This window comes from Gadus morhua, chromosome 5 (assembly GCF_902167405.1).
Source record: "Gadus morhua chromosome 5, gadMor3.0, whole genome shotgun sequence".
Taxonomy (NCBI): domain Eukaryota; kingdom Metazoa; phylum Chordata; class Actinopteri; order Gadiformes; family Gadidae; genus Gadus; species Gadus morhua.
In genome coordinates, this window is record NC_044052.1 from 22,633,435 (window position 1) to 22,649,831 (window position 16,397).

The 16,397-nt window shown below is 46.1% G+C and overlaps 3 protein-coding genes across 3 annotated transcripts in view; all 3 read right to left on the reverse strand.

Moving 5' to 3' along the window:
• Positions 1-16,397, reverse strand: part of LOC115544457 (uncharacterized) — a 993,561-nt gene that overhangs the window by 41,533 nt on the left and 935,631 nt on the right. The window lies entirely within an intron of this gene.
• Positions 617-7,575, reverse strand: LOC115544475 (H-2 class I histocompatibility antigen, Q9 alpha chain-like). The gene is made up of 8 exons (XM_030357463.1): positions 7,421-7,575; positions 6,003-6,269; positions 4,789-5,067; positions 3,547-3,846; positions 3,192-3,293; positions 2,917-2,943; positions 2,224-2,336; positions 617-1,057 (listed from the first exon to the last, which is right to left on the reverse strand). The coding sequence occupies exons 1-7, from the start codon at positions 7,473-7,475 to the stop codon at positions 2,248-2,250; spliced, it is 1,119 nt and encodes a 372-aa protein (XP_030213323.1). The 5' UTR covers positions 7,476-7,575; the 3' UTR covers positions 617-1,057; positions 2,224-2,247.
• LOC115544474 (class I histocompatibility antigen, F10 alpha chain-like) overlaps positions 14,612-16,397 on the reverse strand; it is a 126,880-nt gene continuing 125,094 nt past the window's right edge. The window contains exon 8 of the mRNA XM_030357461.1: positions 14,612-15,092. Within this exon, the coding sequence (XP_030213321.1) occupies positions 15,081-15,092 (12 nt within the window). The 3' untranslated portion in view covers positions 14,612-15,080. The remainder of the gene's footprint in view (positions 15,093-16,397) is intronic.

A 16,397-nucleotide genomic window follows, 5' to 3' on the forward strand; every position in this document is an offset into this window, starting at 1 on the left:
CAACAGAGTAACGATGCATGCAGTGATATGATACACTGATCGTTTAAAACAGCCCTTATGGAACGTGACCACATCTTTACTTTCTGTCTCCAGAGAGAGAGACCCGAGTCTCCAAGCAGTCAAGTCTCAAGTAGGTCAAGTCCAGTCTCACAGCAGGGTGTCAGAGTCCAGGCTCACAGCAGGGAGTCAGAGTCCGGTCTCACAGCAGGGAGTCAGAGTCCAGTCTCACAGCAGGGAGTCAGAGTCCAGTCTCACAGCAGGGAGTCAGAGTCCAGTCTCACAGGTCAAGTCAAGCCTCCAGTCTCCAGCTCTGCTCTCACACATATTACTTCAGATTCCAAATGACTTTTTAAATTAATTTAGCCATAAGAATGTTATTTTATCCATAGAATGTGAACTATTATAATGTTGTTTCAGACTGGACCGTGAACCTGCTCTGGGTTGTTTGCAGAATTCTGCTCTGTTGACAAGTGATTGATGAGGACGCATCGACTCTGTGGGCAGCTATGGGATTAACACATTTATTACCCAGCATACATTTGGAGGTGATACGCCTGCGTCTGTATGTTTTAACATTAACTGTTAGTGTGCAAATAAAACAACTGTTCTTTCAACACAAAGTTTGAAAATTCTTCATTTATTTAATTGTTTGGTGCAGTCTCATTATCCACCTAAAACAGCACAAGCTGTATAATAACATCAGTTTATATCAGTAACAGTACATTAGTTACTTTATCAACCAATTGTAGATTATAAAGCATTATCTCACACATTAACATTTATACATAATACTGTACACCAGTTGTAGGCCCATCCTACCCCGCAGGGCCGTCGGACTGCGGCTGTGAGGTAGACAGTTGTGGGATAAAAAAAAAAATTCATAATAATAATAATTTCTTTGGAATTTTCTACCACCCCCTAGTGGTAGGAGCCGCACACTGCGCTGCGCGGCGGGGGACATCAGTACCTCTTGTACACAGGGCCCAGAAGTCGGTGCTACGGCCCTCCGCCCCGTCTTCCTCTGCTCTCATCTCCTCCACTAGAGGTCAGTCATGGCCTGGGGATGCAGAGTGACAGTTAGGGATGGGGATGATTCATATTTATTGATATCGATACCATTTTCGATACTCCTAACACATTTTTAGTGATGAGGAAGATATTTAGGAAATAAATAATTGCACTTTAAATTAAATGTGTAATCCCTAATAAATATTGACATCAGTAGTTTTAATTATATATACTAAAATGATTAGAGCACTATACAACTGTATTAGTAATACAGAAACATGAGTAAGACAGTATTACTCTTCTTTATTGAACGCATAATGATAACCTAACAGTCGTTTTACTGAGCCAACCTCAACACATCATCACGCTGCTTTTTGCAAACTTTCCATTCAAAAACATTGGTGGACACGCTGCAGTGATTGGATTGATTAGATTTAAATGCTGTGATGCGACTCGAGGGACACAACATTACGTTACAGAACAAAAATAATAATAAATGAACGACGGGACTCGATAGTGGTATCGATGAGCCCAAGAGTTAATGATTTATGGGTTTTGAAAAAAGTGGAACCGGGTCCTTGATTGAACCGGGTTTCGATCCCCATCCCTAGTGACAGTAGGAGGGGTTGTCTCCTCTGAGCCAAACAGTGGGAGGGGTTATCTCCTCTGAGCCATGAAGTGGGAGGGGTTATCTCCTCTGAGCCATGAAGTGGGAGGGGTTATCTCCTCTGAGCCATAGAGTGGGAGGGGTTATCTCCTCTGAGCCATAGAGTGGGAGGGGTTATCTCCTCTGAGCCATAAAGTGGGAGGGGTTATCTCCTCTGAGCCATAGAGTGGGAGGGGTTATCTCCTCTGAGCCATAGAGTGGGAGGGGTTATCTCCTCTGAGCCATAAAGTAGGAGGGGTTATCTCCTCTGAGCCATAGCTGCTCATGTTAAAATGCGGTGTCTTTATGAGTTCATGAACGCTTCAACTTCGCATATCATTACGGCTCTGGCCAAGGCGACTCTTGACCAATAGTCTATGAATGGAGTTTGTTTATTTTTTCTAAGTCATTAGTACTGATATCAAATAAATCCCGTGGTCGTCTGAAAGAGAAAGTGACTCTTTCCTCCGCGTGGGTTCAGACGAGGCGACGCGGGCTGGATATCGGTTTACTAGACTGAACATTTATCAATTACTGCTGAAGTCTAATGTGACGAGATATATACACACTGTAGGTCCTCTTGTACCAGGAAACTACGTAGATGGGGTCTCTCTGGTCATAGGTTGGGCCTCAGGAGCCGGATTCTGCCCCTCAGTGTTCTCAGAGCAGCTGTCAGAAGAACCTGGGATGTAGCAGAATGGGAGGAGGTGAGGTCATGAGCTAGATGTATCTAGATCTATAGAGCTGTATAGTCCACTGAGCTAGATGGATCTAGATCTATAGAGCTGTATAGTCCAGTGAGCTAGATGTATCTAGATCTATAGAACTGTATAGTCCAGTGAGCTAGATGTATCTAGATCTATAGAGCTGTATAGTCCAGTGAGCTAGATGTATCTAGATCTATAGAGCTGTATAGTCCACTGAGCTAGAGGAATCTAGATCTATAGAGCTGTATAGTCCAGTGAGCTAGATGTATCTAGATCTATAGAGCTGTATAGTCCAGTGAGCTAGAGGAATCTAGATCTATAGAGCTGTACAGTCCAGTGACCTAGATGTAACTAGATCTATAGAGCTGTATAGTCCAGTGAGCTAGATGTATCTAGATCTATAGAGCTGTATAGTCCAGTGAGATAGATGTATCTAGATGTTTCCAGATCTACAGAGCTGTATAGTCCAATGAGCTAGACAAGTCACCAAGGTCTCTGTATTGGTAGTAGCATTAATCATAAGAGCAGAACTGCAATAAAACAAATTTCACTCACCAACTGGTTTGTGACGCTTGTCTGAATCTAAGGATCAAGAGAAATGATTAGTGTTGTATCAGTGGTGAATATCCTCATGTTATTATACTTTCATATTCTTAATGCCACAACATCTCTGTGGACATTGGAGAAGGTTCATCATTCAGAGGTGGAGAGGTTTCTACCACCAGACCTCCAGTGTATGAAGACAACCAATCAGATTCTAGGAAGGGGACAGGAAGTAAGAGCAGGTGGAGATCAGGTGTTTGTCCTCCTGGAGAGTTTGATCCACTCACTGTTCCTCTTCTGGTACACAAAGACTCCAACAACAGCAGCAGCAACAACAACAGCAGCAACAGCGACACCAACGAGGATGAAAACAAGGAGGTGACTCTTGCCTTGAAGGTAAATAAAGAAAATAAAATCAGGTGTGCAATAATAGATGTTATTACAGACCCTCCCCCGTCCGTCCCTCCATCATTGAACCCCATGTCTACGGTCACGTGATGCTACACAACGTCAGTGTAACTATTCCTCTAAAATGTGTTCTGGAGCTCAGGGTCACTCAGGGACTGATCTGAGCCTAGCCCTATTCATGGAACTCATTTACCCACAATCCACCACCTCCATCCCCTCCACCACCAGTCTTACCCCCGTTGGTCCTGATGAGGGCGGGGTCCAGGGGGGTGGGGATGTCCTCGATGCCTTTCAGCTTGACCACACACTCGTACCTCCCCCAGTCCTCCTGTGGGACGGCCGTGAGGTCCAGGTCCACGCTGACCTGGAAGGTCCCGTCGTGGTTGGGGAGGACCTCCCCGGGGTCCACCTGCTCATGGAGCTCCTGGCCGTCTCTCCTCCAGAACACCACCACCCTGTCAGGGTAGAAGCCTGTAGCATGGCACACCACTGGGGAGGAGGGGCTCCTCTGGAGCAGAGACACCCGCGGACGCTCTGGAGAGAGAGGGGGGGGGGGGGAGAGGGAGAGAGGGGGGGGAGAGAGAGGGGGGGGGGAGAGAGAGAGAGAAAAATAAATATATATTTAAACTTTCATGGTTTTCAAATCTTTTTGGTGCAAAAATAGGGTACCTGAAATAAATAAATAGCCTATTTTCATTGATGGGTTTCTAACCCCTCTACCGTCTCAGCTACTCTTCACTCTCTGTGCTCAGTGTAACAGTGATCAAACAGCGCGGTTCGGTCCTGCACACGCCCGGACTCCCGTTACAGCAGCTATCGTCATGATCTCTATAGTAACGATGATAAACATAACCCAAGTTCACGGGTTAACAGTTCAATAACCAACACAACACAATGAAACATGGCGGATAGCGAGAAAAAGGACAGACAGTAAAATGTCAATTGCATAAATGATGGTTTAATCCTTCAGAGATCAACAGTGGTTTACCTATGTGCCTGCTCTGAGATCACGTTTTCTCTAATGAGGCCATGAAACCCTCACGGTTACAGGAACATTCATTTAAAAAACATCCTGACAAGGCATGCAACGATCCGGCCTACTCCAGTCTCTGAGGGATCACCGTTCAAGGCGTCCTACAATCAACATCCTGTTCGCCCGGAACGCCAATCAAAGTGAAAGCGGGATGTTGGCGTCTTACAATATAGCTTTACTAATGGCTAAGTCTGGTGATCTGTTTAGCGATTGGTCTGATAGTTAACTGTTATTCACTTGATTATTCAGGTGATGTGAATATGTTGTTCACGTTAAGTGCACATGATTTTTGTCCAAGATAAAATTACACTTATGTAGCCTACATTTAATGTTCCTTTTGATAAAAATAAAACGACGGGGGTGGGGGGGGCACTACTGCTGTAGTGTATCAGTTAATCCACCAGACAAGAGTCGGTGACGCCCACCAGGTCATGTGACTCTACCTGTTCTCTGCAGAGTGCTCTTCCCGTAGGCCAGGTACTTCTTCAGCCAATCAACACACTCCATGGTGTAGTAGTTCTTCCTGTATTGATTCATAGCTCTATCCTGATCCCATCTCAGTTTGGAGGGGACAGCCTGACGTACTGGAGCGACCCAGGTCAGGGTCTTCAGGTCAAACGCTATGAAGTCCTCTCCATCGTAGGCATACTGGTGATAATCATCAGTAGTATCATCCTCATCATTCCACTCACAGCCAGACATCATCTGAAACACGTGGGCACCTGAGAGAGAGAGAGAGAGAGAGAGAGAGAGAGAGAGAGAGAGAGAGAGAGAGAGAGAGAGAGAGAGAGAGAGAGAGAGAGAGAGAGAGATAGAGAGAGGGAGGGGGAGAGAGAGGGAGAGAGAGAGAGAGAGAGAGAGAGAGGTTAACTGTCTGTCTGTAGGTTAACTGTCTGTCTGTAGGTTAACTGTCTGTCTGTCTGTAGGTTAACTGTCTGTCTGTCTGAAGGTTAACTGTCTGTCTGTAGGTTGTCTGTCTGTCTGTAGGTTAACTGTCTGTCTGTCTGTAGGTTAATTGTCTGTCTGTCTGTAGGTTAACTGTCTGTCTGTCTGTAGGTTAACTGTCTGTCTGTCTGAAGGTTAACTGTCTGTCTGTAGGTTAACTGTCTGTCTGTCTGTAGGTTAACTGTCTGTCTGTAGGTTAACTGTCTCTCTGTCTGTAGGTTAACTGTCTGTCTGTAGGTTAACTGTCTGTCTGTCTGAAGGTTAACTGTCTGTCTGTAGGTTAACTGTCTGTCTGTCTGTAGGTTAACTGTCTGTCTGTCTGGGTGCTGCTCTAGAGGTATTATGGGATGCCCTCTGTGGTCAGTACTGTGGCCTCTGGACATGTGGGTGTGTTGGTAGTCATGGAAACGTGTGTGCGTGTGTGTGTGTGTGTGTGTGTGTGTGTGTGTGTGCTCCTGCGTGTGTGTGTGTGTGTGCTCCTGCGTGTGTGTGTGTGTGTGTGTGTGTGTGTGTGCTCCTGCGTGTGTGTGTGTATGTGTGTGCTCCTGCGTGTGTGTGTGTGCTCCTGTGTGTGTGTGTGTGTGTGTGTGTGTGTGTGTGTGTGTGTGTGTGTGTGTGCTCCTGCGTGTGTGTGTGTGCGCTCCTGCGTGTGTGTGTGTGTGTGTGTGTGTGTGTGTGTGTGTGTGTGTACATATATAATGTATGAACATACCTCCCGTCTGGTTGAAGCGCTTCTTAGCCGTCTCTACGTTGCCCTTGAAGACTTGCTGTTGACCCTGATATCTTCCAGTCTCCTCCTCCCAGTAGTCTGGGTGGTCTCTGGTGAGCTGGTCCATCCAGGCCTGTTTGGGTACGGCTCTCTCACTGACGCTGTCATAGTGAACAAACTGAACCTCATCCACCATCCCAACAGACACAAACTCTGGGAAGGACGAGAGGCCAGACGACGCCGTGACGAAATACCTCAGAGAGTGAATCACTGTGGACAGACAGACAGACAGACAGACAGACAGACAGACAGACAGACAGACAGACAGGTTAATGCTGTACATCACTTGCGACAGACAGACAGACAGACAGACCCCCCCCAGCGTGTGGCTCCACCCCCTCCTCCCCCCCCCAGCATGTGCCCCCCCCCCAGCATGTAGCTCCGCCCCCTCCCCCCCCAGCGTGTGACTCCGCCCACCCCCCCCGGTATGTGGGTCCGCCCCCCCCCCCCCCCCAGCATGTGGCCCCGCCCCCTCCCCCCCAGCATGTGGCTCCGCCCCCTCCCCAGCATGTGGCCCCGCCCCCTCCCCCCCAGTATGTGGCTCCGCCCCCTGTCTACAGAACATTTATGGAGGATTTATTTTAAATGTATTGACATCTCTCCAGGTTACAGTGAAACGCTTTATCTAAGCTTCATTTGAATCCTCCACTCAACTAGGAATGGGTTAACCTAGCTATCTGTGTTGTATAGGGGGAATGGGTTAACCTAGCTATCTGTGTTGTATAGGGGGAATGGGTTAACCTAGCTATCTGTGTGGTATAGGGGGAATGGGTTAACCTAGCTATCTGTGTTGTATACAGGGAATGGGTTAACCTAGCTATCTGTGTTATATAGGGGGAATGGGTTAACCTAGCTATCTGTGTTGTATACAGGGAATGGGTTAACCTAGCTATCTGTGTTGTATACAGGGAATGGGTTAACCTAGCTATCTGTGTTGTATACAGGGAATGGGTTAACCTAGCTATCTGTGTTGAATTGATAAAGAATTAAAGTGAGTAGGGTCGAACAGTATGAAAGTGGTTCTGATAAACCAACACATCTGTTGACTTTAAGAACAGATTCAGAAACCCAACATCATCATCCGGTTTAGTCTCAGACTAACTTTCGTTTTCTCAGCTCGGACCCAAAATGAAACGAGGTCGAAACAAAAGGCAAACTGGTTTCTGAAAATTCAGTTTAAATATCGGAACAAGTGAATGATTAATCATCCTGTGGATTAGTTGTTCGAGTTTGAGATTGTACACAAACGCAGTTTCATATCAACAGTAAAGACAGCGACACTAAGCACTGCTTCGGGACCACTATAGTTCTAGTTCCGGTTCGATATATAGTTCGGACCGGGACGCTCTGAAGGGTCCTACCTGCAGACCCCCCGGAGAGGAGCCCCAGCAGCAGCAGCAGTCCCAACGCCCCCATGAGTGTGGAGGATGGTCGTCTGGTCTCCTGAAGTTCTGAACCGGCGGGACTCGACGGGAGGGAGGAGGCGGACCCGCACGACCAATGGGAATTAATAAAGGCGGTCGCGTCATTAAACAACAACAGTTGAAGGGGAAATAAGTGTAGCAACCGAACGGGCAGGAGAGCCTCCGGAGAGGCTGAGTAGACGTCAGTGTTCGACAGATTAAACACAAACGCACGCACACACACACACACACACACACACACACACACACACACACACACACACACACACACACACACACACACACACACACACACACAAAATAAGAATATAAAATATATTCATAGTATACTGTTTATAATATACATGTAAATATAGAGTATGTCGGTGGGACATAGGCTGACTCCATGTGTTCTGGTCTACGGTTGTGACAGGGTCATGTTGCTGAGGAGATCAGCAGGACCGCACTAGATGGAGCCAGATCTCCTTAATTCATTCGTCTCCGACAAACTGCTCTAAAAGGTTGAGAATGATAGGGCCCGAGGCAGGGTTAAGTGCAGACCACTTTCCAGAAGGATTTATAGAGCAACGTCCTTCTTTTGGATAGTTATTCCCAAGTCTCTGATTGGCTGACGTTTGACGCAAGTATTTTTTTTCATCAACCAAAAGTACTGGGCCGGTGGATTGCAGACATCATCCTTGAGAAAGTCACGACGAATCTGTAACTAGATAATTATTCTGTCAACTGGACACCGCGATCACACAGTACTGGATTGGATTGTCCTGTAAAAAACATGTTTACATCATTTTTTACATCAACGATTACATTTTTTCGAGTTTAGGACTGCGAGTCTCGTTTGTTTTTGTTCTCACTTCGTGTATTTAGTGAACGATCTTCTGTGATCCATGGCCGGTCGCAAGTTGGCGGCTTCCTTATGGGCTGCCTCGGGTGGCTGTGCATCCTGGTTGCCACCTCCACCAACAACTGGGTCATCATGTGTAAATACGGCACGAACGCCTGCAAGAAGTCCGAAGAGAGCAACATCAAGGGTCCCTGGGCGGAGTGCTCGGTGTCCTCCGCTCACTACGAGTGTCAGCCCCTCACCCTGATCCTGGAGCTGCCAGGTAGGCGCTGCTCGGCTTGGGCCCGGTTGTTGATGTCGTCTAGGGATGCTTACGGAAGTCAATTCCCTTTAGAATGTCTCTGCATGAGTAAAACATATTTTAGTACACCTGTGTATCAGGTGATTTGGCCGCCCCTATCATCCCATATTCAAATAGATCATTGAAATAATAATAACCTGGATTGCTGAGTAGCAATAGGAATCAGATCACAAACTAGGTTGATTTTGTTATAAATGACTTTTAGCCTCCGAGTGTTTTTAGTGAGTAGTAGGCCTAGAGGTAGTGTGCATACTTTCAATCTATTATTTGTTACAATTCTATTCACTTCTATTGGTCATCTCGAGTCAATTCAATTAGTAGATCCCTTAATCACAGTCACAGCCTCAAAGGGCTACTCTACTCTACTGTCTGCATTCGATTAATTCTATTCTGTTCTACTCAGCACTCCTCTTCTCTAGAGACCTGTACCATAGACGTTCCTCTATCTCTGTGGTTCGTGTCTGTTTCTTTATATTTGACAGGAGGATGCTGTTGAAGTTGCGGGCGATCCTGCAGTATGGCTCTCAGCCTCTCCACAACGCTGTGGTCAAACAGAGGAGCTCCTTCAGTGAGACTCATTGCTCCTAAATGCACCACTGAGTGCCACAGGAAGTCACTCCTGCCTGTGGCCTTTAAACTCTAGAACTCCTCCCTCTGATAATCTGACAAAGGACTGTTTAAAAGAAACAAGCTATCATTTTTTCATTCATTCACTCTTCATTTTCATTGCTTTTTGCACATAAAACAGAATGTTAATATTGTATTGTAAATTTGTGAATATAACCCACTAAGAGATGGCATGAAGACCTTTCTGGTTCACTTTGAGGTTTTCTAACGTTAATATGAGTTCCCCTAGCCTGCCTATGGTCCCCCAGTAGGAATGGCGTTAGATGTGAAAAGAGCGCCAGGTATTCTGCTCCGCCTTAGAAATATGAAAGCTCAGACGCCCCGATTTAGAATGTGGCCCCATATGTTGTCCGAAGGGGCCAAGTTACCTCCCCTTCCTCTGCCTTAACCGCCCAGAGAATGTAGCCCACCAATGAGACAATGAGCTACGACCGTGCGAGCGCCACGTGTGTGTGTGTGTGTGTGTGTGTGTGTGTGTGTGTGTGTGTGTGTGTGTGTGTGTGTGTGTGTGTGTGTGTGTGTGTGTGTGATTACACACTGTAACACGTGTTGTACACTTCTTTGTTATTTGGATAACCGTTCTGCTGTTGGTGTTGTGGCGCGTAACCCGTCGGTTCTCTGACGTCTCTGGTCTTTCCACCATGAGACTCGTAGTGGGGGTTATCTCAGCCCTGGTTGAGAAGGAATTGGGGGAAAGGAACTTTGGCTTTGACTCCCTCAAGTGCATGAACCGCGACGTGGAGGAGAAAGGGATCGTCTCCCCCGGAGCCCCGCTGCCGAGGCGCCACCGCCTCGGCAGCGGCAGCTCAGTCTACTTCAGATTGATGTGGAAGTGGAAGAACCAGATACGTCGGAGAACAAACGACAAACCACACAGTCGTTTGAGGCACACAAAGCCTTTGGCAGTGTTCTGTAAATATTCTATAACACTCCGGGAGCTCCGGTGGGAGTCCTGGAGCTCTATATCTAAATAATATCATATAATATATGGATATCTATATCATATAATATTAATAATCAAGGCCAAAAGCTGTGTGCGCCTCCAGACCATATTATGACTTTCAAACGACAGCGTCGGGTTCTCAGACGTCTCTGGTTCTTCCACGTCCACATCAATCTGAAGTGGACTGAACCACGACGTGGAGGAGAAAGGGATTGGTGTCCAAGATTGTCTCCCGCCGGAGCCCCCACCCTCGGGGACAGCGAGCCCCAGAGGACCACCTGGATCTACCAGCGGACTCTCCCCCCCTGACCTGCTCTTACCTGTGGGGGGCCGGTCTACACCGCAGCCTCGGGGCCTAATCTCAGCCTCTCCCTTCCACAGATTCCCCCTGCTTTTTTATTTTATTTTCAATTTTAATCTCCTTAACCCCTTCCTCCCCCACTTAATTTATATTAACTACTTTTAATTTCATTTTATTATTTTTTCTCTCCTCTGTTCCTTGCTTTTATATCTCCAGGGGGTCACCATGTTCCATGAGTCCAATTTCGATCTCTCCTTCCCAACAGACATGGACACAGACCTGGACACACACATACACACTACACAAGCACACGCACACCCACAGTAAGATTTCCCTCCACTCCCCCACATCACCAAAACATGTTTCAAAATCACACAAGCAGTCCATCACCGCAACGTGGTGACACACGGCAGTACCACCAACCCCCCCCAGGGGGAGTGAGCAGACAGGTGAGCAGGCTGGCCCAGGTCGTTAACCTGCAGGCCCTAATCAGGCCCCCCCCCCAGGGTCCAGCAGAGCACGGACCGCTGGCTTCAGCAGAACCTGCTCATTTTAAACTGTCATTATTTTACTGTTCTAACCCCCTCCTCCCTCCAGGATTCCCGTTTGGGGGGGGGGGGCTTTGGACGTGGCGGCCAGGGGGGGGCACGTACCCGGTACGAGCACCGGTTCCGGCCCCCCCACCCTCCCCCAGACCCGCACCCTCCTCACCCTGACCTCTCACCGCCTCAGCCCCCCACCAAACCATTCCTCGTACCCGACCCCCCCTCCCGAGCCACCGTATGAGGAGCCCCCCCCTGGAGCCCCCTAGAGCCCCTCGGGTGAGGAGCCGTCTTACCACTCACTGACCCCCCCCCCCCCCACCCGTAGTGATCATTGGTGACCCCCCCCTGAGTCGGGCCCCTCCCCACACACACATAGACGTCCAGATGGAGAGTTATCCCGGTGCCGATGACCAACACATCACACAGGTCTGAGATAGAACCCCCCCCCCCCCCCCCCCCCCCAAGTCACACACCCTGATGGAGGTGCTCTCTCTGGGCATCCACCAGAGGGACGACCTGCTGGAGGGGGCTACGGGCTCTCTCCAGGCCCCGCACCGCTAAACCGTGGGAGAATACCCGCAGGCCTCCATCTAGGTCCCCATCGTTCATCCCTCACATCATTTAGCTGCAGCACATCAGAGCCTATTAACACGACTTAATGCGTCCATCACTACAAAATACAACACAACTCACAACGACATGCAGTGGACAGCAGACACTGCATCACACACACTACTCAGACCCGTTGCCAGACCTGAGTCTTAAGGGGGGCATATGAAATGCATAGGGGGGCACAATTATATATGAAGAATATATGAAGTATATAAAGTCCTGTGTTTTTTTATTCCACAACCTTTATTGTATTAGTTACTATGCTGTTGTATGTCTAAGCCAAAAGCTGGCAGTGTCAGCTAAATAATGCAGTTCTGAATCACTAAAGTGATGAAAGGAAAAAATACTAATTGGATGAAGGAATAATCCATGCATGTGAACTGTAATAACAAATTTGAGGTATATTAAATCTCCTTTGTGTAAGTTTCACTCAAAACTGACCATATTTCCCCCTTTTGTTTTTATTTACACAGTTACCTAAACACATTGGTACAACATGTACGAGATTAAAGATATGAGAAACATAGCACTATTTCGGGTGCAATAAACTACGTTGTCTCACTTTCAGGGACCCATACATTTTTATAAAACTTCTGATGCAAAAAAATCTGGGTCTGATGCAAAATGCTAATGCTAATTTTCAGTTAACACAAAACCGCTGGCATTATTTTATCAGCTGTGGGCGTTTTCATTGCCATAACAACGTGAGCTAATCAACAAGTACAACATGTTCTAGACCAGTGGCTCTCAATTATTTTCTGTCATTCCCACCCTAGGAGACAGATATTTTTTTGCGCCCTCCCTGAATTGAAATAGCCTACTATCGAGAACCTGCTAATATTTATTTATTTCGATTAATAAAATTAGCGGAGATAACATCTGCAAAAACTTAAAACTATTTCGAAGTTCAGTTTATTAACTCAATTGGTAACATTTAAACAACACTGCTAAGTCTGTGTGAATCTCAAAACAGAGAAACAAGAGCATATGATTCACTGGGGTTTGCATTTAATTAAAAATATTTTTAAACAGTCAGCTTCATCAGCTTATTCCCTTTAAAAAAAAAAGTAATATATGTTCATCTTTCAAGCATGCATAAAGACAGCAAGTCCCTCTGTCATGACTTTGTATGATCAAAATTCTTGTAAAACTTGGCCCTTCTTATTATGTTTATTTAAAATAAAATAAGTAACTTATTAAAATAAATAAGACACAGTCCCGTCTGCCGCTCGTGCTGATCCCCCCCCCAGCACCTTTTATAAGCTGAGGGCGTTTTCATGAGTCTCATAGTATTCGAACATGTGGTACTTGTTGATTAGCTCACGTTGTTATGGCAATGAATACGCCCTCAGCTGATAAAATAATGCCAGCGGTTTTCAACTGAAAATTAGCACCCATGTCAACTTTTTCTGCTCCTTGCACCTTATCATGCTACGCAGCATTACAAGCCCCTTTCGACTAAAACATGAAGCAATTCAAGAGGAGACGTAGATAGAATCGCCTTGTGGTCAACTGTCATTTAATAGTCATCTGACAGATTATGTCAAGGCTTTAAAATGATTATTATTATTATTATTATTATTAGCTGGTCATGTTATAACACAGCTGGAAATCGTGGATTTTCTGATAAAGACTAACAAGCCTTTTTGACAGACAAAACAGCTGAAACTATGTTAAGTTTGTTCGTGCTGCGTTTTTGGTTTTGTCAAACAGGAGACGCCCACCCACCAATCAGAGGTTAGAGATTCCTGCAGGAAGGTTGCGCTCGATTTTAATAATAATAATAATAATAATACATTGAATTTAGAGGTGCCTTTCAAGACACCCAAGGTCACCTTACAGAGCATATAGTCATCATTCAAAACTATGTAAAACAGACTAGGAATAAAAGGAAAACAGAGGTTAAACATGAAGAATAATAATAATTAATAACACTCAAAGACGCCTAAAGTGAAGGGGGGACCTCACTAACCACCACCAATATGTAGCACCCACTTGGGTGATGCACGGCAGCCAATCGGTGCCAGAACGCTCACTACACACCAGCTTGAGGTGGAGAGTTAGGGATGAGGTGGAGAGTGAGGGAAAAGAACATTTAACACTATCGATCACATTTAAACAATATCGACCACATTTAAACTCTATCACCCACATTTAAACACTATGGACCACACGTAAACCCTATCAACCACATTTAAACACTATCGCCCACATTTAAACACTATGGACCACATTTAAACACTATGGACCACATTTAAACCCTATCGACCACATGATTTTACTAGCCCATTTGTGCCTGTTCATTAGTGTACAGCCTATATTCTCTCATTGCTTGTGTAAAAAAAAAAAGGTAGAATATTAGATTTGAGGACGAAATGATAGGGTGGTCTAAGGCAAGTTTTGGGTGGGCTTGAGCCCACCCAAAAAAGGTCTAGCTTCGCCACTGAAAATAAGCTAGTGAAAACTCATCCAGCTTCACTTTTCAATAATGCGCGGTAACTGTTAGCGGCTACATTGACGTCGTAGGCCTACGTAGCCAGCAGATTTAATAGTCCGCCAAAGACGTTGATGTCGCTTTGCAACCGAAGACGCTGGGTTTGACAAGTTATCGGACTACTTGTGGAGTGATACCAAAAAGACGCCATTAGAGGCAAAAAAGCCTTTGTTTACCTCGACAGCGGTCAATTATTCTTGGCAACGGTGAATTATCATATGTAATTCACCGCCGGAAGTTGTGAAGGGCCCATGCAAGTAAACGGAGCGTTAATAATATAAAATATTATTATCATTATTTTTTATTTTTTTTTAGTCTCTTTGCCTCTAGTGGGGGGGCACAAGCATTGTGGGGGGCGGGCCCAGCCCCCTATGGCCCGCCCATAGCGACGGGTCTGACACTACAACAGCGGCTGGATCAGTTCAACTAGGGGCGGGGGCTAAGCCCCAACAGGGCCCCCCCCCGTCCCCAGGAATCTAATACCCTGAACCTATCCACCGTCCTCCATCTTATAGAACACCACCTCAACCCCATCTCCCGGAAACACCCCGGCTGCATCAGAGATACCTCCCACTCCATCCAAACACTGAATAACACACCGGTTTCCACACAAGCGTTTTTATTCACAGTTGATCTAGGTTCATTGTACACCAACATGGACATGGATCTGGCCCGCGGGCTGTCCGCTCTGCACTCCTCTGGTACCCCGACCCCGACAGGCCCCCCAGCCACCTGTTGGAGTCACTGACCACCAACCTGCAGGAAGGACTTCCTTTATAACAACAAGCATTACCTCCAGACACACGGGACGGCGACGGGCAAGAAGTTCCCCCCCCAGCTATGAGAACGTCTACATGGCGTGGTTCTTGCACATTGCTTCCACAGGTGAACTGTCGGTTCCTGGACGACATCCTCGGGCTCTGGCCACATAGCTTAGATCTCTTTCTGCAATTCATAAACATCACCCTACTATGAAGGTTAAATATACACAACACGCACAACACTTAGATTTTCTAAACACAACAGTTTTTTTCCAGACACAAACGCACCACACACGCACTCCTCCATGAAGTAACAACATGATCTATTGAGTCTGTGTGTGTGTGAGTGAGTGAGTGAGTGAGTGAGTGAGTGAGTGAGTGAGTGAGTGAGAGAGAGAGAGTTTGTGTGTGTGTGTGTGTGTGCGTGTGCGAGAGAGAGAGAGAGAGAGAGAGAGAGAGAGAGAGAGAGAGAGAGAGAGTTTGTGTGTGTGCAGTATGTTTGTTTTGTGCCAGAGGAGTCAAAGGAAAGTGAAAGTCAGAGAGACTCTCCTGCTCTACTGCGTCCTGATATCAGATGTTTCATGCTGACAGACAAAACACACACACACATACACACACATACATACACTGGGACGATTTAAGAGGTGAAGTTTGTGCGTAACCATGGACACCGTGGGCAGTGAGGCTCTCGTATCTCTGGAATCTCCCGCCAGTTAATAAATGTTGTTGTGAATGTATATGTATCACATTGCTTCTAAGTTTTTATAACTTTATATTATATTTCTGTATTATTAATTTCAGTATTTTTTAATTCAATTTCATATTAGTTTAAAATCAATTAGAGTATCTACTTGTCAATTTAATCGTAAGGATTAACCTATAACCTAACAACCTTTAATAATAAACCTAACCTCTCAACAAAGTATATGTATACTGTGTATATATAATGATGTATAATGCAATATATTATGTATGCATATAATAATACAAATTACAAAAACAAATTGTGGTTGTGGTCATTTCTGCCCTACTGAAATTTAGGGTCACCGCACGCTACTGAGGGGGGTACGATAGGACCAATCAGCATTAAGGGAGGTACGATAGGACCAATCAGCACTCAGGGAGGTACGATAGGACCAATCAGCATTAAGGGAGGTACGATAGAAACTCGTATGTTCTGACGCAGCTGAGAACTTAGAGAAAGGTCTGTCTGCAGCATCACATGACCACAGAGAGGTCTGTAGCATCACATGACCACAGAGAGGTCTGCAGCATCACATGACCACAGAGAGGTCTGCAGCATCACATGACCACAGAGAGGTCTGCAGCATCACATGACCACAGAGAGGTCTGTAGCATCACATGACCACAGAGAGGTCTGTAGCATCACATGACCACAGAGAGGTCTGTAGCGTCACATGACCACAGAGAGGTCTGTAGCATCACATGACCACAGAGAGGTGGTGTGACATAAAACACAGTCTTGGAT

Excerpts from the sequence above, each read along its gene's own strand:
- LOC115544475 (XM_030357463.1), bottom strand. The coding sequence starts at position 7,475 with ATGGGGGCGTTGGGACTGCTGCTGCTGCTGGGGCTCCTCTCCGGGGGG. Across the intron at positions 5,068-6,002 it reads GCGCTTCAACCAGACGGGAG|GTGCCCACGTGTTTCAGATG; the intron begins GTATGTTCATAC and ends TCTCTCTCTCAG. Across the intron at positions 2,337-2,916 it reads CAAGCGTCACAAACCAGTTG|GTTCTTCTGACAGCTGCTCT; the intron begins GTGAGTGAAATT and ends GCTACATCCCAG.